Source organism: Apostichopus japonicus, chromosome 1 (genome assembly GCF_037975245.1).
Source record: "Apostichopus japonicus isolate 1M-3 chromosome 1, ASM3797524v1, whole genome shotgun sequence".
Classification (NCBI taxonomy): Eukaryota; Metazoa; Echinodermata; class Holothuroidea; order Aspidochirotida; family Stichopodidae; genus Apostichopus; species Apostichopus japonicus.
This window is the reverse complement of record NC_092561.1, coordinates 2463387-2486557: the sequence shown is the minus strand read 5'-3', so window position 1 is coordinate 2486557 and position 23171 is coordinate 2463387. Positions and strand designations below refer to the sequence as shown.

At 37.0% G+C, this 23171-nt stretch overlaps 2 protein-coding genes across 9 annotated transcripts in view; both read right to left on the bottom strand.

Annotated features, from left to right (window-relative positions):
- Window positions 1-2756, bottom strand: part of LOC139979490 (diacylglycerol kinase zeta-like) — a 149035-nt gene extending 146279 nt beyond the window's left edge. For all 8 annotated transcript variants that reach the window (XR_011797205.1, XR_011797210.1, XM_071990378.1 and 5 more), the window contains exon 1: window positions 2305-2756. Coding sequence is in view for 6 of the 8 variants with exons in the window: in XM_071990378.1 (XP_071846479.1) it covers window positions 2305-2579 (275 nt within the window). In the remaining 2 variants the exon portion in view is untranslated. The remainder of the gene's footprint in view (window positions 1-2304) is intronic.
- A 1073-nt stretch (window positions 2757-3829) lies between these two features.
- On the bottom strand, window positions 3830-22608 carry LOC139979432 (uncharacterized). The gene is made up of 8 exons (XM_071990251.1): window positions 21825-22608; window positions 18904-19024; window positions 14402-14570; window positions 13132-13314; window positions 11495-11742; window positions 7208-7420; window positions 6422-6620; window positions 3830-5988 (listed from the first exon to the last, which is right to left on the bottom strand). Exons 1-8 carry the CDS (start codon window positions 21891-21893, stop codon window positions 5838-5840), a joined length of 1353 nt encoding a protein of 450 aa, XP_071846352.1. The 5' UTR covers window positions 21894-22608; the 3' UTR covers window positions 3830-5837.
- Window positions 22609-23171: the final 563 nt, after the last annotated feature.

Genomic DNA, 23171 nt, shown 5'->3' with positions numbered 1-23171 from the left:
CAAATTCCAATTGATGAAAAGGAAAGTAGAAATTGAAGTCTGGAATTGATGGTACTGTACATCCGGTACATATTTTGTTGATGGATCAATTATTATCTAAGATGAAAAATTCACAGCTTAGTTTTAAGACATTATTCGACAGATTCTTGATACATGTGTATCTTTAATCTTCACCAGGTACTTCATCAAACAGAGATGTCTCCTCCTCAGCAAGGAGGCCAATTGATCAGTTTACAGAAATTAAAATATGTACAAAGTTAACACAGTAGTTGAATATAATGTAGTATGCAAGTGCAGAACTTATAAGCTTCCTTCACCTTATTATTTTGTAAAATAATATCATAAACATTATTACTTTTCGTTGATAATTTTGTATTCTTTGGTATAATATAGATCTATATGGTATAATATCTGCTAAATAGCAGCAAATATTCACATATTACAACATATTTTCAGCAGTTTTTTCTCCGTTGTTTGTCGCTTTTGTTCCAACTATTTTCATAGAGATGAGGGACACCATGTTGTGTTACAAGAATTTAGTTCCTAAATTTTTAATAGTACTTTATGATTGCTGCAAGTTCTGCAACCTGGCTGTCTGTCGATGAAGTTTGTACGATCAAGAGATAAAATGAGAATTGTTTGCTTCACGTTATGATTCAAGTATCTTACCAAAGGAATTAAAATCTAATAATATTATACAGTATATACTTAGTACATCACATAATATTAAAGTGTCTGAGAGGTGATTAACCCAAACTTTAAACAGTGCCATCATAAAAGATTAAATTATATGTTTGCATTAAACATTACAATAGACCAAATGTGAGTATTTATGATATCAGAGACATATAAATGTCCTTTATAAAAATGTTGAGTTAAAAATTAAGCATTAATATTGTATAGACTGTGCAACTTAATAAAAATTCCAAAAGCATATAAAAAATGGATTAAGCTTCACTTCAATAGTCCTACAATATAGAAAACTGTTTCATAATCCCAAGGAATTGAAAAAAAAAAAGTTGAAAATGATACAAATTATGTCAGATACATAGGTCTGTCTGATCGATAATTAGCTGTTTAATTACAAATTGGAGTACATTGTCATATGGCACAATTAGCAGTTCAACAAATTCAATAAAAATGGACACTTAGTATGCCTATGTTATTTGACTGTTTGTAGAGTAAAAACTGATTTTTGTGACAGTTGAACATGATCAAGTCAACATCTTTCTTGATAATTTAAGTACAGTTTTCTTTATTCTTCGGTACTTATGCTTACTGAAATAAGTATGAGTGACTTTTAAACTATGTACTGTATAACTTTACTGTTTACTGTATGTAACACAGGAATATAAACTGTACATGTATGCAGTACATATGTGTTGTAACTACAGACTTAGTGACATGAATCGACGGACAGAGTCTGGCTCAGTTTTGGAATAACACACAGGGCAAAATGTTAATGGTAGTCCGATTGTCAAAGACTATGGCTACATGTATATATCATGTAATTAACACAATATTTTCTCTATGAATACTGTACAAGATAGGGTCAACTGTTGACAAACAGAAAGTTTATGTTGTCTAGTGACAATCAACTAGATTCAAACAGAAGATGGCATATATACAGCCTGAATTAGCAGTATTTGTGTAGTCCTGATCTATGTTGGTATAGTATTAGGCTATGCAAAAGGAATTAAATGAGCGTTTCTATCGAATTAACTTTTATTGTACTAAGCTTCGTTTACTCATCACCTTGTGCAGTAGGTCATATGCATTACAGTAGAAGTTCTCAGTTATTGAGATGACGTGGTTCATAAATTGAAAGATTAAAAAATATACTCTCAGAGGCAAATCAGGATCATTTCATTGGTTTCTGCAATTTTCAGGCATTTGGAAAGTGTGACAGTAGAACATTTCTATTCCATGATGAGCTGTCTTAATATACAGTATGTGACACTTTAAACGACATCCTATCCTAAGCACATGTCAACTGACATTAGGATACCACAAAGGTATGGTAACTTTGGTTGAAGTGAAGTATAAGTGATACCCTGCATGTGGGTAATATGTAGTTCCATGATATATGCATCATTTTCTCGCGCCCAGGTTCCTATATTTATGCACTAACTTGAACAATACCAGCCAAACCTAACACCACATGGTGCTCTGGTCCACGGTCTAAGGGCTTGAATACAATGGAATAGTGTCCATGCACGAAACGGAAAAGGCATAGCCTAAGCCGTGGACTTAGGAATTGGGGGAATTCCCACGGACTTAATCTTCACTTATCAAAACACTCACCTGTAACTTGTCTGTTTTCGGATGGTAAAATGAGCGAACCGGTCCAGTGTGTCAGCCATTCGGGTGAACTCTATCTCTTCCCCGATCCGGTCATCTTCCTCTCTTTCAACGACTGGATCTGATTCCATAGCATGGTTGCCATCGTTCGTCGTAAATTCCACCACATCGTCGCTGTTTTTATCAAACTCGACTGCTTCATACTCCTCTTTTATCGTTGGGAACCCTACCGGGTCCCGAGAAGACCCTTCCAGATCAGATGGTTGATCCGTTGACATTTTACCCTAAAATTTCCTTTCAGCTTTAACATCTAACGTTCTAAACAGTTTTGCCAAGGCTCTCACCATTCTTAATGACACAATTTTCCACCGAAAGAGTTATTTTGGCCTTGAAAAGAGTTGTCGACTGGGAATTAACGTGTGGACAATTCGCAAATGTAACGTCACAAAATTAGTTGTTGACGTTGCTGCTCTGGCAAGGTGAGCAAGCACGCGAATCACAGACAATAGCATTAACGAGATCAGAAGGTTACGTGAAACTCGATGTCGCATGAGGAGTGAGGGCCTAGGAGTGTTTTGTGCAAAATATAAAATGTATTTTGGTTGTCTAGTGGTCGCACAGCAGGGACTTACAAGTTACTTTACTGTACTCACTGGGGAGATGAGGGGGTGGCATGTGGCTCATCAACTGGAGCATGGTCCCTACAGTTAGGATATAAATAAGTCGTATTGTAGTTACAAATAGAAATGATTCCGATTTTAGTTATAAGCAATACTAGATCTTTTTTTTCAAATTTACTCCAATAATACATAGTTGTCAGGTTTCTTGAAAACCTTGAAATCTTCAATTTTGCACTCCGACTGAAAATATCAACCACAAAATGGATTAAATTTGGTTTATCTTCAAAGTATGGTAAAGTGCTCCGATATTCACTGTATAATCACAGGCTAGGAGTCTGGAGGGGTGTTTATGAAGGAGAGTATTTATTCCCAATAATTTGCTGCTACCGTAACAAAGACGAAAAAAGAGCAAGAAATAAAAACGAGTCTAAAGTAATCTCGCAGTAGTTTATTTCGAGTGAACAATTAGACGCGCCGAAGTGGAAGAGTACTTTGTCTCCTGGACTCATGTGCCCCCACCCCTCCCCCACCCTCGAGGGCTTAACAATGCAGTACAAATACATTTCTAAGGAATTTCCTTTTATGAGATTCATATTTGTGCTTGCAATTCCCAACAATGGAACAACAGCTATCTTAAATTGCTGCACTATCCCGTGGTTGTTGGCTCCATGGCACCTACCAAACGTTTCTGCCCCAACCCGGCCTCCTGCACTCCCAACCCATTAGAAGTGTACCACCAGTCTCATCAACAATACACAAAGGCTCCTTTTTACCCCCCCCCCTCCCTCCTCGTTCCACTTGTGAATTATAAAAATGGGGGGGGGGGGGGGCTCTGAGCAGAATGATAGCCACGAAGTTATGTAGACTACTAAAGTCTGGCTCTAGCTACGATGAGATTTCTCCATATATTGTTGTGCGTAATTAGCCCTTGCCTATAATAATTAATAAAGTTAGAATAACTGAAATGTTCGTCAGGGAAACTAATGGATAACCCCGCTCAAATATTACGTCACGTAAGTTACGCGCATCTAGATGAAAGGAATAAACAATATTGTTTGTTTGATCTCAAAGTCTCTCATCAACATTAAATAGCATTTGTCAGACAGGGAATTCTGGTTACGTCAGTGCCAAGTCGAAAGGGAGATCCCCGGTATTAGTGTATTGGTGTCTTCTGGGGAGTTATGAGTACATGGCTGAAGGCATGGCAGTTGTGTGTTAGAAAGGTATACACACGACCTCGATAGAAAAGAAACAAACAATCTTCCAAAATGTCTCATGAATTTATTTTTACCCAATATTTTATTACAACTGTGTAAGTCAGATTGACAAACGAATGGTTTCCCAAAAATTGCCAAATATTTGAACTGTTTAAGGTATGAAGACAGTACAAATAGAGGGCGTTTGACTAAATCAAATGGCAAAACTAAGGCATACAATTTTATAGGAAAGTTACGGTGGCCTAGTTGGGACATAGCAAAGAAAAGACTTCTTAAGTCAAAATTTGGAGATGAAAATTCAAAATTTTGAGATGAAAAGTCAAAATTTTGAGATAAAAAGTCAAAATATTGAGATTTGGTGACACTGTTTTTTCTTATGTCCGTAATAAGCCACCGTATGAAGTAGATACTCATAACCTTTAATATACAGTGGTTCGTTGATGTGATGTAATCAGCGGGCAGTGGCAAAATACCTCGTCCTCCATATAGCATATAAGAGAAATATTTAAATGTTAAAAAGAAATAGAAATACATAATCGATGAACATGAATATTCACTTTGTAGATATAAATAGTAATAATCTATAATCCAAGAGGCGTCAGAATAATAAATTGGTCATTTATGGTTAAATGAGTATTAAAATGCTTCAAGACTCTTATCATAGAAGCTTATCGCTTCGACAATACATAAGAAAATGTTTAGTTGGTCTAATAAAGAAAGTTATCGTTTGGTTTATGAAATTCCAGAAATTTGTTAAATTTCAAAAAAAATGAGGAATAAATCATTGAATTTCAAACTGTTGCATTAATTGTTTAAATTCAACAAGTGATCAGCTATATATTTTTTGTACATTTTGTAGAAATATAACTGAGAATTTCAACACTGTACAGAAAATTGCTCTCATAATCTATGACATCAGGATTGCTATGGTTTGCTGTGACGCAAACCGGCTCAATATTGGACCAAATCGTATGAAATAATGTCAAATACGAATTTTCTGTTTTTTTACGACACTGATACACCTTGTTTTATTTCGTTTGGAGAGGGGGCGGGGGAATTGTGTGAGTTTGCAGGTGGTGGGGGACCTCCTTGCTGAACATTAGGGAGTGGAACGTGGTAAAAAAAAGCCAATGTTTTACGAACGCGTAGGCCTTTATGCAACCTGGCGTCGGACTGAATAGCATGAAATGATTAAAATCAATGTTTTTAAGGGGAATGTAACAATTTCAGCTTACAGTTTCTATTAAAATTGGTATAGGCCATCAAAAACGCCAAACAAAGACCAAAATGCTGCTTCACATGGCCCCTATATGTTTACCTTTGAACGAGGACAAATTTGTCATTTTCTTGGCGTTATAAACGCCAAACTGGCATCCCTGATCTGCGAACTTCTAACAAATGTTCATGGCACCTTAACGCTTCCATATAATTTAGGTAAACTCCTTCTGGTATGTTTGTGTTCTGAATGTAAAAAGCAAAAATTATGTGACTTAACCAAAAACTCCTTTCGAGACACTTGCAAAGGGTTCTTTCGGTGGCTGGTCAAAGTTCATTGCTTCACACACTTCTCAGTTTCCACGTGCGATAGTAAAGGCCTCGACGATTATACGGAATAAAGAATTATTATTGGTTTGTCATGGGAGGTTTGGATGTTTTACCTCCCCCCTCCACCATTCCACTTTTCCGATCCGATATATGTTTAAAACTCTGGAAGGTAACAGGGTCTGGTAAAGTTCAGTTGTAAGCCTTTGCCGTATGAGGAGAGATTTGCATAGGTTGTTGATATTGCGATGAAAACCGCTAAAATTAGAATAGAAGTAAAAAATATCTTCTCCATAATCGAAAGATATCTGTAAACGAAGGGTGAAAAAAATTGAGTTGATATTAGTTGAACAGAACTCAATTACAAAGCATGGTTAAACAGTAGCAACTGCAGGACGCTTGGAGTGCTACGTTAATATTTGTTTGCTTAGTATGAAAGAATTGTTTCAGAATGTTCACAAGTTTATTCGTCGTTAACGACATAGAAATTAATGAATAAGGAATTTAGGTGTATTTTACGTACCGTGCGTTTATGGCAATATTTATTATCCCATTTGCCTTGCCCTCTATATTCTTCGTGCCCCTTCCCTGATCATGTGCGCCCTTGGATGTACCTCCACCCCCACCCCACCTCCCCAGAGCCATTCATTACACTCTCGTCGTGGCCTCGGTGTATGCGTGCATGCCTACAGTGGGTTTATTCATGCTATTCACGAGGGCTAATATTTATAATCCACTTACTGCGGCTCCCAGAGGTTGGTTGTACTTTTCGTGTGTCGAAGCCGCCAATAAAAGCATATCGGGTAAACGAGGGCTAAAGCTAGTAATGTTGTACCACCCATGAAGGAGATTAAGCTCGCAAATGAATTGACACTAGCAGCAAGAAACCATATGAATGCCATTAATAAAGTTCTAATTCCAAGCCGCTTCCAAGAAAAATCTGAAAGGACCGAACAAAGAGAAAAGAAAAGAATTTCAACATTTAAAATATCAAATAAAATGATTATGAACATGCAATGAAAGTACAGTTAGGATGGGATTAGCGCCAAGAAATAGGGTCAGAAATAAGCCTTTAAAGATTAGAAACTGGTTTCCTGGGTGTTATGTACTTAAATGACTAACAATTTTGTGCAATAAATCCCCTGGCACTGCATGATAACGCAATAATTTTGTAGAATCTATGATAAAATTCAGTCCATTTGTACAGCGTTTTTTTCATCTCAATATAATAAAGAAATGTCGCCATCTATTTCATGTTAATATAACAAAGTGAAAATCTTAAAAAGATATTTGATGGGTAACTTTCAAATTATCACCAGAATGATTATAAAATGCCTCTCTTTCATAATTCAGGAATAAAATGTATCTTGGGCTATTTTATTTGTAAGAATTATCAACGGAATAAACTTAATTCAGTTCGAGATTTTTTTTTTTTAAATATATATTTCAATGCACGGAGCTCAATTAGTATCAATTTCAAATAGCTGCCATGCATTATAACAAACTACTGTATAAACAAAACCTTACGTGTTGGAATCCCAATTAATTCTTCGATTTCTTGGAAAAGAGGATTTCCATAAATGATAAATGCACTAATGACATGAAGTGTAATTAGAGCCAGAGAAATGGTCCGGTCTACACCTTCCACGACAATCTGAAAAATGTTCTCCTTGTCTGCTAGGCTACTGCCGTGTGTATAGTACGCAACGATTGACAACGGAAGAAAGTAAAGTAAAACAACTGTCCAATGAACGCCAAATGTGTAATAGAAGAAAAAAAAATAAAGAAATTAAATGATATGTGTAAAGAAAGCTGAATGAATTTATACTCAATTTCCATTTCACAACTTTACATATTACCTTATGTTACTGTTGTTGAAAACAAAACCTAAAAGAAACATCTGTTTTGTTTTCGCTGTTGTTGTTGTTTTTTTTTTGCTGTCGTCGTTTTTGTTATTCTTCTATTTATTCTCCATCTAGCACTCTACAATGATTAAACAAAAGTGTTTATTCTGCACGAAAAAGATCAGTTTTATTGCTGTCCGTTGAAGACTGTTGTAGTGCTTTGACTCCTAGTCATGTGTGTCTTAGATTGGCACCGTGGCAAGAGCAGCAATGCTCAGTAATCCTAAAATTATATTGCTATGGCGGGCCATCAGTGTCAAATCGTGGGCAATCGACATACACCGATTTAAATCGACATATACCACTTTCATTGGACTTAAACCAGTTTCTAGCAGCTTAAATTTACTTCGACGTATACCAATTTAAATCGATGATAAGTATTAAAAAAAATCGGTATATGTCAATTAAAATCGACATCTACAAGTTAAAATCGATGATATGTCAAATTAAATCGGTAGAAGTCAGTTTTAGATGCTAGAAACTGGTATAAATCGAAGGAAATTAGTTTATATCGGTATATGTCGATATCCCACGATTTGAGACTGATGGCCCGCCATATTATGGCCGCTCTGCATGCATTGCGCCGCTTTATGCTTTCTCTGTGACTGATGAATAACTCCTTTGAATTTCCGGGCAACCGGGTACTACTATTTATTATCCCGTAATAGAATCTATGAAAACAGCTACAAGAGTGTTATTATTGTTACTTATATCAATACACGACACTGCATAGTTAGCGTAAAATCATGAATCACTGATTACGGCGGTATGTCAACAATCTCGAAAAGGAATATGGCAGGAACAGCTGTATAACAAATCTAGCTTAATGCTGGGTTAACTTACTTAGTCCTGTCAGTAACAAACTTAAATGGCAGGAACAGCTGTATAACAAATCTAGCTTAATGCTGGGTTAACTTACTTAGTCCTGTCAGTAACAAACTTAAATGGCAGGAACAGCTGTATATAACAAATCTAGCTTAATGCTGGGTTTACTTACCTAGTCCTGTCAGTAACAAACTTAAATGGCAGGAACAGCTGTATAACAAATCTAGCTTAATGCTGGGTTAACTTACTTAGTCCTGTCAGTAACAAACTTAAATGGCAGGAACAGCTGTATATAACAAATCTAGCTTAATGCTGGGTTTACTTACCTAGTCCTGTCAGTAACAAACTTAAATGGCAGGAACAGCTGTATAACAAATCTAGCTTAATGCTGGGTTAACTTACTTAGTCCTGTCAGTAACAAACTTAAATGGCAGGAACAGCTGTATAACAAATCTAGCTTAATGCTGGGTTTACTTACCTAGTCCTGTCAGTAACAAACTTAAGTGACAGGAACAGCTGTATAACAAATCTAGCTTTATGTTGGGTTTACTTACCTAGTCCTGTCAGTAACAAACTTAAATGGCAGGAACAGCTGTATAACAAATCTAGCTTAATGCCGGGTTTACTTACCTAGTCCTGTCAGTAACAAACTTAAATGGCAGGAACAGCTGTATAACAAATCTAGCTTAATGCCGGGTTTACTTACCTAGTCCTGTCAGTAACAAACTTAAATGGCAGGAACAGCTGTATAACAAATCTAGCTTTATGCCGGGTTTACTTACCCAGTCCTGTCAGTAACAAACTTAAATGGCAGGAACAGCTGTATAACAAATCTAGCTTAATGCCGGGTTTACTTACCCAGTCCTGTCAGTAACAAACTCAAATGGCAGGAACAGCTGTATATAACAAATCTAGCTTAATGCCGGGTTTACTTACCTAGTCCTGTCAGTAACAAACTTAAATGGCAGGAACAGCTGTATATAACAAATCTAGCTTAATGCTGGGTTTACTTACCTAGTCCTGTCAGTAACAAACTTAAATGGCAGGAACAGCTGTATAACAAATCTAGCTTTATGCTGGGTTTACTTACCTAGTCCTGTCAGTAACAAACTTAAATGGCAGGAACAGCTGTATAACAAATCTAGCTTTATGCTGGGTTTACTTACCTAGTCCTGTCAGTAACAAACTTAAATGGCAGGAACAGCTGTATATAACAAATCTAGCTTAATGCTGGGTTTACTTACCTAGTCCTGTCAGTAACAAACTTAAGTGACAGGAACAGCTGTATAACAAATCTAGCTTTATGCTGGGTTAACTTACTTAGTCCTGTCAGTAACAAACTTAAATGGCAGGAACAGCTGTATAACAAATCTAGCTTAATGCCGGGTTTACTTACCTAGTCCTGTCAGTAACAAACTTAAATGTCAGGAACAGCTGTATAACAAATCTAGCTTTATGCTGGGTTTACTTACCTAGTCCTGTCAGTAACAAACTTAAATGGCAGGAACAGCTGTATAACAAATCTAGCTTTATGCTGGGTTTACTTACCTAGTCCTGTCAGTAACAAACTTAAATGGCAGGAACAGCTGTATATAACAAATCTAGCTTAATGCTGGGTTTACTTACCTAGTCCTGTCAGTAACAAACTTAAATGGCAGGAACAGCTGTATAACAAATCTAGCTTTATGCTGGGTTTACTTACCTAGTCCTGTCAGTAACAAACTTAAATGGCAGGAACAGCTGTATATAACAAATCTAGCTTAATGCCGGGTTTACTTACCCAGTCCTGTCAGTAACAAACTCAAATGGCAGGAACAGCTGTATATAACAAATCTAGCTTTATGCCGGGTTTACTTACCTAGTCCTGTCAGTAACAAACTTAAATGGCAGGAACAGCTGTATATAACAAATCTAGCTTAATGCTGGGTTTACTTACCTAGTCCTGTCAGTAACAAACTTAAATGGCAGGAACAGCTGTATAACAAATCTAGCTTTATGCTGGGTTTACTTACCTAGTCCTGTCAGTAACAAACTTAAATGGCAGGAACAGCTGTATATAACAAATCTAGCTTAATGCTGGGTTTACATACCTAGTCCTGTCAGTAACAAACTTAAGTGACAGGAACAGCTGTATAACAAATCTAGCTTTATGCTGGGTTAACTTACTTAGTCCTGTCAGTAACAAACTTAAATGGCAGGAACAGCTGTATAACAAATCTAGCTTAATGCCGGGTTTACTTACCTAGTCCTGTCAGTAACAAACTTAAATGTCAGGAACAGCTGTATAACAAATCTAGCTTTATGCTGGGTTTACTTACCTAGTCCTGTCAGTAACAAACTTAAATGGCAGGAACAGCTGTATAACAAATCTAGCTTTATGCCGGGTTTACTTACCTAGTCCTGTCAGTAACAAACTTAAATGGCAGGAACAGCTGTATATAACAAATCTAGCTTAATGCTGGGTTTACTTACCTAGTCCTGTCAGTAACAAACTTAAATGGCAGGAACAGCTGTATAACAAATCTAGCTTTATGCTGGGTTTACTTACCTAGTCCTGTCAGTAACAAACTTAAATGGCAGGAACAGCTGTATATAACAAATCTAGCTTAATGCTGGGTTTACTTACCTAGTCCTGTCAGTAACAAACTTAAGTGACAGGAACAGCTGTATAACAAATCTAGCTTTATGCTGGGTTAACTTACTTAGTCCTGTCAGTAACAAACTTAAATGGCAGGAACAGCTGTATAACAAATCTAGCTTAATGCCGGGTTTACTTACCTAGTCCTGTCAGTAACAAACTTAAATGGCAGGAACAGCTGTATAACAAATCTAGCTTAATGCTGGGTTTACTTACCTAGTCCTGTCAGTAACAAACTTAAGTGACAGGAACAGCTGTATAACAAATCTAGCTTAATGCCGGATTTACTTACCTAGTCCTGTCGGTAACAAACTTAAATGGCAGGAACAGCTGTATATAACAAATCTAGCTTAATGCTGGGTTTACTTACCTAGTCCTGTCAGTAACAAACAGTAAATGGCAGGAACAGCTGTATAACAAATCTAGCTTAATGCCGGGTTTACTTACCTAGTGCTGTCAGTAACAAACTGTGTGGATATTGCTCAGGATTTCTCATGTCATGTTGAATGGTGAGGAAGGTAGGATGACCATTGAATGCCATGACCATAATTCCAACTCCTGAGAAATAACTTGCAAATGATGGCGTCCTGTAGCTCAATTTAGCTACGTCGGCGTGAGGTATATTTCGTGCAATTGATACCAATAGCAATAGACACGATAGACCTGTAGTCAGGGCGCCACATACAGCTACTTGCCTGATAAAAGAAACACGACGAACTTGATATGAGGTCTGTACCGTGATATGTCGCAATGGTTTTAGTTATATGGAAGTAGGAATGACGGATATCTATATGAAGGAGGAATAGGGTGGGTTTATGGATATTAATAGGACTTTGTTGGGAAGTGCCTCAGAGGTGTATCATCAGTAGAATCACTGTGGTAGAGTAGAACGGACTTCGGTCTGTGACATAAGGTCCAGGGTTCGATTCCTACCTTCGCCTAGTGAGTCCCAAAAGGACGAAACCGGTCGTGAAGTGGAATTTTTCTTGTGTGTTGATCTTTCTTATTTACTGTTTACCTGTCATCCCACTTGCTACACATTCTTTTGTTATTCATTTCATATATATATATATATATATATATATATATATATATATATATATATATATATATATATATATATATATATATATTTATGTTGATACTAGATGAGACTAGTGGAACACTAGTAGTTGTTACTCGGAGTTTCACGCGTTATAGCGATCTTCAGACAACTTCAGAGTTGTCTGAAGATCGCAATAATGCGTGAAACTCCGAGTAACAACTACTAGTGTTCCACTAGTCTCATCTAGTATCAACATATATTACGCTCTGTCCAATGGACATAGAGCACTCTGCGCCAAGATAGACGCCAACCTACTCTATATATATATTTATATATGTATATTTATATATACATATATATATTTATATATATTTATATATATATATACATATATATATATATATATATATATATATATATATATATATATATATTTTTATTTTTTTTTATTTTTATATATCGTTAACCTCCATTTCATAAACAAAAGTCTGATTTCCCAACTCAACATCAAAGATATGAAACGCTATACGCACTGACTAACACGTTAGTAAGTATAACATTTCATATCTCTTGTACGATGACTGTACTATTTTACATTTTACAGTTGAGGAAGCACAAAGATCTACAGATAAGCGCCTACCAGCGCAAAATATAAAACCGGTATTGTAAATGCTGCCTGATGTACTTTAGATATTGGTTTCAAATGTCGTCATGTTATGAATTGTGAAAAACTGCACTGACTTTACACTTGTTGAGATTTAAAATCCCTAGGAAAAGCCTATACACGTTATCTGAAACCATCCCCCACCTGTCACCACATATATATGTATATATATGTATATATATATATATATATATATATATATATATATATATATATATATATATATATGCACTGTACATATCAGACGTGTATTCAGACTGGATTATCTAGTGTTAACTTCCCACACAACTAATTAACAAGGTAGTAAAAACAAAACAGTACGTTGTTTTTACTATATAATCTTACTAAAAGCTACAAAAGGATAAATAAACTTACCAAAAGTCCTTTGGCGTTCCAAGCCAAGAGAATGGACACAGTAAAATTACTATGATGGCCATCATGAGGCAATGATTTAAGTCGTGAATATTCAGTAGTATCATGACATTATCGGAGATAATTAATAAGAGGACCACGCAAATGCACAGAAGAGTTGTGTTTATAGTAATAGTGACTATTATCCTGTGGGTTAGAAACAGGATGAAATACGACGTGTTCATTTTCACAGAATGCTTGAGGATAAATGAAGACTGCAACAAAAATTTAAAAAGTAAAAAAGGAGGAGGGCGAGGAAAGGTCCGGTGACATAATTGTCCCTCGGGGCCCGACGTATTTCTCGACGCCACAGGTTACATATATCTGCACACAGTTTTTGATTGCGAACAGTGTAATAAGCAGCCCCCCCCCGACACCCTACCTCCTCCCACCCTTAAACAACAAACCTACTGGTTGGTGTATTTATCGCCAACGATACATTAATCTGTCCATTTATTTCGTAGAAAATTAATTAACATTTCCCTTCAAAAAAGTCAGCGGCCATCGGTGAATTGTATCTTTCATCGATTAGATTTAATAGTATAACCACTGCAATGTCAGACACAACAGCATTTACATTTCATTTCTAAAGTACACTACTTAAAAAGAATGAAATATTATCCTCGTGCTTAGACGCTGCAATGTGCAGGTTAAGAGTTATACCACTGTATCAGTTAGCTTCGTAAAACATTATAACTGAATATTTTTGCATATCACTGACAGAATTAGCAGTAACTGTATAATACGAAACTTTCTATAGGGAACGTTCGGGCAAACGTCTCCTAGAAAGGTTGATTGGAACCCGGAGGGCAAGGAGGGGAGGGGAGGGGGCAGGGGGTAGGAGTCTTTGCATTTACATAATTCTAGGTGCTGATTAATATATGGTCAAAATACACACTTGTTTACCGTATGCTGTTTACAATTTTGTTAACTAATTGAAATTTGACTCTTGGAATTCGTTTATAAATTCGTGTGAATACATCTAATATTCGATTTAACACACGTGTACATTCGATGTAACAGAACCATACAAAACGACTTGCGATTTGATTTGGCCCGTATATGTTCGAATTAATATGTAAATATTGTAATATATGTAATTATGTAAATATTATATATATGTATATAAATATTGTCAAACATATGCAATTATGTTTTACTGCTGGGTTTGTGCTTTTCATATACATCATACAAGTGCTTATTACGCCACTTTGCTCTAGATATAGTCATTTACCTTCCAATTTTTCCGAAAGCTTCATAGCCGATTGCTGCATATGGGTATCTGGTCTGCTGTCGATAGATCTCAAATCTCTCTTGTAACAAACTCCAACACCGACCAAGAATTATTCCCGTGTATAATTGAATTATCGCCAAAGTTACCAGCACAGCTAAACCACTCCAGCCTGTCAGGAAAAGAGAGATGGGGATAAAATTATAGAGTCGCTGTTTTTGTTGATGATCGTCTAGGTAGGATATAAAGTTTTCAAGCCGAGGGGTGGGGGGGATCCAGGATTTTATTAAAGGAGGCGCTGTGGCCCTGGGTCAGTGAGGCCGTTCCCATTTAGGGGGTGGGTTCATGGGAACCTTCTTAGAAAAAAAATTAAGATTTTAGACTCAAAAAATAAATTCGTGCAGTTTATAGACTCCACGAACAAAAATTCCAACATGCATGCCTTATAGTCCAGTCAATCTGTGAAGAAGAAAACATGGGTGAACCTCGACCAAATTTCAAAGGAATATGTTTGGCGGTTTTCGACAGACATATACCTTGTAGAAAACATATTGAAAATATACATTAATAGAAGTTGAAGACCCGAGCTGCAATGGCGCCTTATAACAAGATGGCGACTCTGGCCTTTGCGACATCGATAAGAGATCTGATTTCATCAGTTTTAAAGTAGCAGAAATTGGTTTGACTGGCATAAATGACATAAATATCCATTAAGGGACTCGGGGAAATATAGTGGATGGATGGGACTGGGCAAACATTCTTATATATTCTAATGTTGTGCCTATAAACGAGTCATTGCTCGAGTCAACACGCAAGGTGAAGCGACTGACTTGCTTAAAGTTAACCATTAAAATAACACAGTGATAAGCTAATCACTTGAATCCAGTAGCAAAACATGTCAATGACGTGAATCGAAAACTCAAATGATGCTACAGATTCGGAGAGAGTCTACCGAAACAAACCTGTGTGGTGGCCAAGATACAGATACGTAGCGACACATGTATGTGAAAATGATTTGGGTAAAAAGGAACTGCATGCCGACCTCCACCTCTCTCTCCACCCACCTCACTCCACCCACCTCCCTCACCACCCACCTCTCTCCACCTCAGTCCACCCACCTCCCTCTCCACCCACCTCCCTCTCCACCCACCTCTCTCCACCCACCTCTCTCTCCACCCACCTCTCTCCACCCACCTCCCTCTCCACCCACCTCTCTATCCACCCACCTCACTCCACCCACCTCCCTCTCCACCCACCTCACTCTACCCACCTCCCTCTCCACCCACCTCTCTCTCCACCTCTTTCTCGCCATTTACATATTCATCACCGATTCAGTTTCAATATATAGTCCATGTATATACCTACATTTTCTCTTGTCTATAGGTCAGAATGATGCCCTCAACAATGCCCATTCCATGGAAGGCAGTAAATAATTATTCTTATTCTGAGGCATATGAAGCCAAATAACAAGTAAAAACTATGACGAAAGATAAACGTGCAAGGTAGTGTTTTCATAACTTGCCATAAAACTCTTTATTTTCATATTCAGTGAAATCAATCAATGAAAATTCAATATAACAGTATTACTTTGTTAATTACACCTGTATATAACCCATTGCCTACATTACTATATATATATTAGACAGGTTCACAGAATTTCAATCAATCAATCAGAAAACATTTATATATTTCAATGAAACCACTTGAAAACTCCTATTGCGACTCCTCTGTATAATTACGTCAGGGTTTCCATTTAATCCACTGATGAGAATTGCTCCAGCAACACGTTCCTTCAGTTCCTCGTATAAACATTGCTACATCATCGTTAAGAACAAACACCCTCATATTTTCTACATGATCTGATAACGATATCTGTTCATCGCCATTTTCCTTTAGTTACCCAGGCTATTATATGTTTGGTCATATCTCCCAATGATTCCTTATCTTTGTTATTGAGTTTTATGAATCTTTCGTATACCAAGTCTTATCTGAAGTTTACATTGAAACTGATGGTATATTACGTCTGCAGCATGTGCATAATTTACTTGCTATAACCTCGATAAGCCCATTCAGTTTCAATTTTACAGAAAAAAAAACCCGACTTCCTAGCTTTTCTGATTATAAAAATCTGATAGAAAAACATGTTGACCACAAAACAGGCCATTTTTATTGTTTTTAAATTAAAATAAATCAGTTTGCATTAGAGTACGTGTAACTTTGGCAACCGCGTAATACAGGTGTACCGACGGTGGACGGTAAAGTACGCGCTAATTTTGAACACAAAGTTTTTTCAGCAAACGTTTCACTATTTCTGCAACATAGATTTATGTCTGTTTTCGGTGTGTTAGAAAGGATGATTAAATATACCCTGCTAATGTTTAACAGTTCTTTTGCAATTAGTTTGAGGTTTAACCATACATTGACTGGACTAATAGTGAAAGCATGGAAGCATTATCCTGACAGGGTAATTTTCCATGATGAAAGTGAATTTGAACGTTACACTGGCTGTTGCTATGGTGAAAACATTTGGCTTATTGTTGCTATGATGCAAACATTTGACTGATTATTGTTGCTATGGTGAAAACATTTGGCTTATTGTTGCTATGATGAAAACATTTGACTGATTATTGTTGCTATGGTGAAAACATTTGACCTTTTGTTGCTATGGTGAAAACATTTGACTTATTGTTGCTATGATGCAAACATTTGACTGATTGTTGCTATGGTGAAAACATTTGACTTATTGTTGCTATGATGAAAACATTTGACTGATTGTTGTTATGGTAAGAACATTTGACTGATTATTGTTGCTATGGTGAAAACATTTGACTTATTGTTGCTATGATGAAAACATTTGACTGATTGTTGTTATGGTAAGAACATTTGACTGATTATTGTTGCTATGGTGAAAACATTTGACTTATTGTTGCTATGATGAAAACATTTGACTGATTGTTGTTATGGTAAGAACATTTGACTGATTATTGTTGCTATGGTGAAAACATTTGACTTATTGTTGCTATGATGAAAACATTTGACTGATTGTTGTTATGGTAAGAACATTTGACTGATTATTGTTGCTATGGTGAAAACATTTGACTTATTGTTGCTGTGGTAATAACATTTGACTGATTGTTTTTATGATGAAAACATTTGACCTATTGTTGCTATGGTGAAAACATTTGACTTATTGTTGCTATGATGCAAACATTTGACTGATTGTTGTTATGGTGAAAACATTTGACCTTTTGTTGCTATGATGAAAACATTTGACTTATTGTTGCTGTGGTAAGAACATTTGACTGATTGTTGCTATGGTGAAAACATTTGACTTATTGTTGCTGTGGTAATAACATTTGACTGATTGTTTTTATGATGAAAACATTTGACCTATTGTTGCTATGGTGAAAACATTTGACTTATTGTTGCTATGATGCAAACATTTGACTGATTGTTGTTATGGTAAGAACATTTGACTGATTATTGTTGCTATGGTGAAAACATTTGACCTTTTGTTGCTATGATGAAAACATTTGACTTATTGTTGCTGTGGTAAGAACATTTGACTGATTGTTGCTATGGTGAAAACATTTGACTTATTGTTGCTATGGTGAAAACATTTGACTTATTGTTGCTATGGTAATTTAGTGACATTTTAAAGCAAATATACTACATGGTAAACTGTAATATTATATATTCATTACACGGCCTATATACCGAAGTACAGTGTATATGTATACGTAATACACTAACCTATTTATTATCTAGAGTGTGCTGGTACAGTGTGGTATCATGTATTACCAACAGCAATACTACGGCTTAAGCAATAGTTTCGTCCAGCCCGGTGGGACGGTATCTGCTTTACAATATTGGCGAAAAAAATCAGCAGATCTAAACGTCAGGGAAAATATCAGTATGTTACAAGTTAACATGAGCATACCGACATTAACATCAATATGTTACGTTTTAACATCAGTATATCAGAAATAAATCAACATCTAACAAGTCAGTATTAGCATTCATGGAGATTCGTAGTTTCGTTCTATTCTAGTTTGCGGGGCTGGCGGGGTGGGGGTGGGGGGAATACTTTGCATGAATATATAGACAAAGGATATATCTTAAAGGAAATGCATTTCCATAAACAAAGGAAACCTGGCACTCCCTATGCACTTCCCAGCAAACATAAACACGTTTATAAAACGTTATTAAAACGTTTCTTTTTTTGTTTTGATAACGTTAATTGTGGTGTATAAATTCGTCACGAATAAGTTTTCAGTCTATTATTTCTAAACATTTTTCGTTAAAACATTAATAATTTAACATTAATATCTCATAAAAACGTTCTCCTTCCTATGGATATCTCCTAGTGAGTGTGTGGATAATTAGGTGCCGGGTCATATTGGAAGACGCATTTGCGTCCCCCACCCCCCCCCCCCCCGCCATCCCCTACTCCTACTCGTACCCAGAAATTGCGATATCGTAAGGAATATGCCAACGTTTCACACCTGTGTTTGCTAAGGCATTAGGCAAGACAAGAATCCCGGTGCCTGCTATGGACGCGACGTTAAAGACAGTTGCGATACAAACCCCGTACCCCTCACCATGGTGGTCTGGGTCATCACCTTCCTGCAAAAAGAAACATAGAAGTGTTATAATATCCTGTAAATTGTGCGTCCAATGTGGTAGTTGAACCGTCAATGTGGTAGTTGAACCGTTATCAACCAATTTCCATTGTATTTTTATATGATTGGCTGAATAAATAAATATCTAATCTAATATCTAATATAGTTCATTATGACGTCATGATGACGTAATCAAATAAAAATCAAATCAAATCAAAAAAAGTGGGGTGGGGTGGCCGATATGACAGGTAACTCATACACAGACATGGTAAGTGTTAATGAGAAAATCAATTTAATCAAAAACCAAAACAATTAAAGATCATCAGTACCGACCCAATTTCATATCAAAATTGCTGAAAAGAAATTTAAATACTTTGCTGGAGGTCCTGACACTGGCAATTATTGCCCTAAAATGAATGATAAACCCCTCTTGAGGTGGAGGGATTTGAGAGACAGTCCATGAAAGAAACTTGTAGCCGAGTAATATTGAGCCATAGTGACCAGTAATGGAATATGTAGCAGATTTGAGGTTAAAGTGTTGACTACTAACTAGCGTGGATCGCCTGTTAAAACAATACATACACAATATACAATTAAAACAATACATACACACACATCAACGGCTCATATATGAGTATAGCTACCACTTGCACTGCTTTACCTAGCCTGTACTTTGCGCATTGAAAATTACAGTACGGTATGCTCGGATACAGATTTGGATATAAAGAAAGTAATAAATAAAGCGAACTACAAGTATGATATGTACTTAGATAGGCCTACATATCTTACAACTATTGTTATCTGCATGGCAAGCCAATCGAAGCAAAACGGGGTTTGTCAGAAGATAAATATGAGATTTATGGTAGGTTGCCGATATAAGCCCGGTAGAGTCTGTAGGCCTATGTCTGTTAATTACATGCATGTGGTATTGTACCTTGAATTGTTACGTGCAATTTAACATTTATTGGGGCATGAGAACAAAACTAACGATATGCACATGTGTATGTCTATATGTACATATGTATGCATGTATATAGGCCTATATGTTTATATAAATATATATATATATATATATATATATATACATATATATATATATATATATATAATCACGGGCACGAGATTGATCTTACGAGTAGCACGTGAAATTTTGTACCCAATCGAAATGACTTTATGGATGCCTTTAGTAGAAGAATTAGAACAATTTAAAAGCTGGTAACGTTTCTTTAGCTGTTCCGGTTTTTAAGATATTCAACTATGTTGCATCTCTTGAATGTTACTTGAAGGGTTACTTGATGATGACGTCAGCGCAGAGCTTGCCCAAATGTTCATGTTAATTCATTGAATTATAAATTGGTGAAATTTGATACTGATAAATTGATAAAAGTGATACAGAAACACAAACTGGACTGCTATCAGTGTTTTCTAAAAGTCTACAACATTTTAAATTAGTTTTTTTTTCGTCGAAGTCATCTTTTAAGTCTAGCTCCTCCCGGAGAGTGAAAAATACATTATTTGGGGAATAAATGAATAAATGGTCGTACAGGAGAAACATGTCTGTTTTGTGATGATGAACCTTACAAGGGACCTATTACATTTTTTTAATTCTACCTTCTTTATCACTAGAGTGCCCTTTCGTTGAAGAATAAAGACAATCGTAACTAAAAAGGGATATGTATTATATGCAACATTAAAAACGTGTTCTGTTAATGAAACCATTTAAAGGGTGTGAAGACTCGCGCAAAAAGAAACGTCTAATGCCGGTAATCTGACCTAGTTTCGAATGAGGTGTAACAGAAGTGTTAGACACCACCATCGATCCCAGAAAATACACACACACAGAGCTTGCTAAGGTCGGTAATTAGACACTAGTGTACAGTTAGTACATACAGCTGCGGTCAATACCCACAGCACAGTGTAGAAACAATACAGCGATGGACATCTCAGGTCCAGCTAAAGATAACAAGGTATCACGTTTCATTACTCTCTGCATTTTGTAGCGACAAGAACAAAAGGTCACTTGCAGGCAACAGAAAGTTAACATGTTCAGTTGGCCGCACGCGGTTTGGGGCGAGTCTTCACACCCTTTAAGGTGCATGCATGTAAGTGTTGCAACTGCGCTACGGTCCTCTGTGTTATCACTTACCCTGTATTATGATGTGTTTTGTTGCTAGTGACATATCTGTATTTTCAGTAATGCCCTTTAATTACATAACTGGAATATTCTGCCCTTGCGTAATTACATAGACCTGTAGTGTGGTGCGTTTGCATCACGACATACCGATGGCATGATTCCCCCTTCTTTTGTTTTTATATAAAGACATTACCTGTAACGTGGTGTCTTATATATTAAACATACCTGCATAAGGGTGTCTTTGCGGCGCCATGTCGCACCATGTATACATTAATGTGCCTATACAAGGGCGTAGGAACCGGGGGGCTGGGGGCGCCAGCCCCCCCCCCCAGTGAAAAATATGGGGGCGGAAGTATCATTCCGCCAGCCCGCTTCGCAAGTCAGAAAACCCCTTTTTCATTTCCAAATGAGAAACAAATCTCATTTGGAGCACCAAATTGCATCTAAGGCCAGGTGAAATGCAAAATTATTTACAAAATGGAGTGGGTGTTGAAATGTGCTATATTGCACCAAATTGCATCTGAGGCCACCTGGAAATGCAAAAAAATTCCAAAGGGGAGGGGGCACCCCCTCCCTTAGATTCCTCCCCCAGGCTGGCCATCAGTCTTCAGCCCCCCACACAAAAGTACCCTCCTACGCCACTGCAGTGCCTATATGTGTAACGACTTACTTGTATTATTAATTGGTCGTCCTCCCTGGCTGCATTAGATGCATTTTTGTTCATGGTGGCAGTGCCCATGACCGACTCAAAATATTCACCGACACAGCGCACGGTTCTGGATAAATGAAAAACGAGGCTCCAATGTGTACATATACGTTCAGTTTCTTTCCACCAATTTGGTATTCGCTATCCTAACAGTTATTTGCAGAGCATATCAAATCAAACAACGAGTATTTGAGCACAAGGGCGGGACATTGAATAATATCCAAAATAGTATAATATTAGTGACTCTTACTTTCTGCTTGCATGAAATTAAAATTAAGACTGCGAATTTCAACACAGACACGAGCGATATATACGAAAGCACACAGCATGTACCGCCGCACTGTATGCACGTGATTATTGTCCAATTGCAATATTTTTGTGGAAGATTGATTTAGTTACCGTTACTGTATATTAATGGCAATGTATGGTGAGTTTATAGTGGGCCAATAATACCGTCTACGAGCTACTTAACAAACCGGATTAACATGTAATATAATGTGGTATAGGATTTGCAATGATTGAAACCCATGCGACGTTAAAAGTCCTTTTCAAAATCCAACCACCAAAGAGAATGCAGAAATTAAAGTTGAGATCACTTTTGTTGTGACGGGGACCAATGAGATTTGCAGGTATATTTTTGTTGTTAGCGGCGAGGCAACAAAATTCCCGTATATCCTTCGAAAGAATCGGCATAATACACAGACGTTTAGAGCGAAAGATAAATTAGAATTGTTTCCAACAGCTGTCAGGAGGAACTTCGCAGATAAATTACAGACATTGATCAATCAAAGCGACTGAACTATATAGACTAACGCAAGGACTCTCTAGAAACTCAGGCCCGTAGCAATGACTTCTGCGTTGTAGGGGTGGGCACCAGCAATTCAAGGTGGGACACCAACAATATAAAAGGGGGCACACTATGCGTGTCCTGTACCTTGTGAACGATTTACACACATAGTGGTTTGTGGTACACATGGGGTGGGGTGGGTGGGTGGGGTGGACGGTGGGGGGTGTGGGGGTTGTGGGAGTTGTTTGCACATGGATAGGGGTGAACCCTTTTGCCCCGGCCATGGTACGGACTGCAGAAGTAATAACGAAAGTCAACAGGAAAAATTTAAGCGTTTCATGCGTTGAACAAGACACGATTGCAAATCACTGCAGATTTTGCAAGAAGAAGTTGTAAATATCATATGTTCCGCTCATGATACGGTATGAAAATGACTGCAAGGTGTTATACATGCAAACATAATCTTCTCAACTTCAGTCACTATCACCACATTAGAATCTTACACAAGATTCTCTCAAAGTCGG

Excerpts from the sequence above, each read along its gene's own strand:
- LOC139979432 (XM_071990251.1), bottom strand. The coding sequence starts at position 21,893 with ATGGGCACTGCCACCATGAACAAAAATGCATCTAATGCAGCCAGGGAG. Across the intron at positions 19,025-21,824 it reads ACGACCAATTAATAATACAA|GAAGGTGATGACCCAGACCA; the intron begins GTAAGTCGTTAC and ends TTCTTTTTGCAG. Across the intron at positions 13,315-14,401 it reads GCTTTCGGAAAAATTGGAAG|GATAATAGTCACTATTACTA; the intron begins GTAAATGACTAT and ends TCTAACCCACAG.